The 1,603-nt window shown below is 36.6% G+C and overlaps 1 protein-coding gene across 1 annotated transcript in view; it reads right to left on the bottom strand.

Annotated features, from left to right (window-relative positions):
- CDKL4 (cyclin dependent kinase like 4) overlaps positions 1-1,603 on the bottom strand; it is a 63,716-nt gene that overhangs the window by 23,215 nt on the left and 38,898 nt on the right. The window contains exon 6 of the mRNA XM_023516668.1: positions 1,040-1,122. Coding sequence (XP_023372436.1) covers positions 1,040-1,122 — 83 coding nt within the window. The remainder of the gene's footprint in view (positions 1-1,039; positions 1,123-1,603) is intronic.

Raw genomic sequence — 1,603 nt, 5'->3', positions numbered from 1 at the left:
AAAAAAAAAAAAAAGATATGGGTAATATATGTCTTTAACTGGGCAGCAGACACATATGAGTTTGTTGTATTTTATTCTTTAATTTACACACGTTATATAAATACACTTTTGTAAGCTTTAACTTTGTAATTCAATCCTTAATCTTGTATTATATTGGTTAAAGGTTTTAACAGCACCATAAAAAGAAAACCAGTATATAACTCAAGGTATTACATGAAACAGCTGTATTTAAAAGAACAAGGTGTCTAGAGATAGTTGGGCCCATTTGAACCGAGTTTATCCACACCTGTCATGGTCATGACCTGGACTTCTCAGGCTTTTTTCCCAGCCTTGTCCCACTCTGACTGTGACACAGCTTGAGTGTGGACATCTGAATTTCCTGACAGTCTTTTCTTTCTATAGGCAGATTCAAGGCCACATAGAGTTTTAAAGATCATAGCCCGAACTTAGATAACGCAGACAGGAATCAAGGTCTACAGAGAGCAAGAAGGTCAAGCAGTCATTGTATTGCTACATCCTCAAAGAGGGGTAAAGACCACAGCAGAGCATGGAGATGATCACTGTAGTTTGGAATTTAATGGGAAAAATGACCTTCCATGTGAAAACTGTTAAAAAAAATTGTTAAAAATTGTTTAAAAAATTGTTAAAAAACATTTCTTTAATTGATTTGAGTTTTGTTTCACAAGTTAAAAAAATTTAAGAAAGTGTAATTTTCAAAACAAAGGAAATTGTAAGTACTGTTTATGAGAATCTAATTATCTCAGGGAAAGTTATCCTAGTGCTTTGACCAAAAGGATCAAATGTACGCATGAAGGAGGTAGCATGTGAGATACTAAATAGACTTTTACTGTACATTTAACATTACATTAATCTTTGAATGGATGGGACAGATTAACTGGTAAAGCATTTTCCTAACTCATTTTTACTGAGTTTTTACACAGTTTCTTCCATCTGTGTCAGTATGTGGTAAGGAAAATAGAAACCAACACACACATAGCGAACAACATAAATAACCAAATATCCTAAGGGAGCAGTTTACCATGTCTTCTGGTTCAGGGATACTGATGCCATGGAAAAACTGGTTACTTTTAAAGATAGTTTGATGTCTTGGGATTAGTTTTCCTGTAAAATACAAACCACATAATTCATCGTAAAATTGGAAAAGAATAATAAAATGTGTAAATGGTTAACTTCTGAGGTGCAGGTGTGAAATAAATATTGTCCTTGGTTGTTCCCTCCAGGTGGGAGGAGTGGGTCCCTGCAGACCAGGCTCTCTTAGTTAGGTAAAGCCAATCCCCCCAAGCAACTCGCCACAGGGGATGTGGTTGCCACTCAGCCTTCATCAAAAGACAGTGTGAGAAAACGGTGTTAGGGGCTTTACACACACTGTCTAATCTCCTCACAGTCTCGCTGTAGTTGCTATTTTTAATCTCCATAACACCAATGGGGAAAATGAGGCTCAGAGAATTTTAATAATAACTTTCCCAGGATCACACAGTAATTAAGAGAGAGACCCAGGATCCAAACTCAGGTCTGTCTAATGTCACACTCAGCTCAGACTGTACAGTGTCAATTTCCAGAGTCCTTTTAGGGAACCAAACAA

Source organism: Otolemur garnettii, unplaced genomic scaffold (assembly GCF_000181295.1).
Source record: "Otolemur garnettii isolate 467f Iridium unplaced genomic scaffold, OtoGar3 scaffold00095, whole genome shotgun sequence".
NCBI classification, from domain to species: domain Eukaryota; kingdom Metazoa; phylum Chordata; class Mammalia; order Primates; family Galagidae; genus Otolemur; species Otolemur garnettii.
Note: the sequence above shows the minus strand (reverse complement) of the source record. Positions and strands in the feature narration are given on the sequence as shown.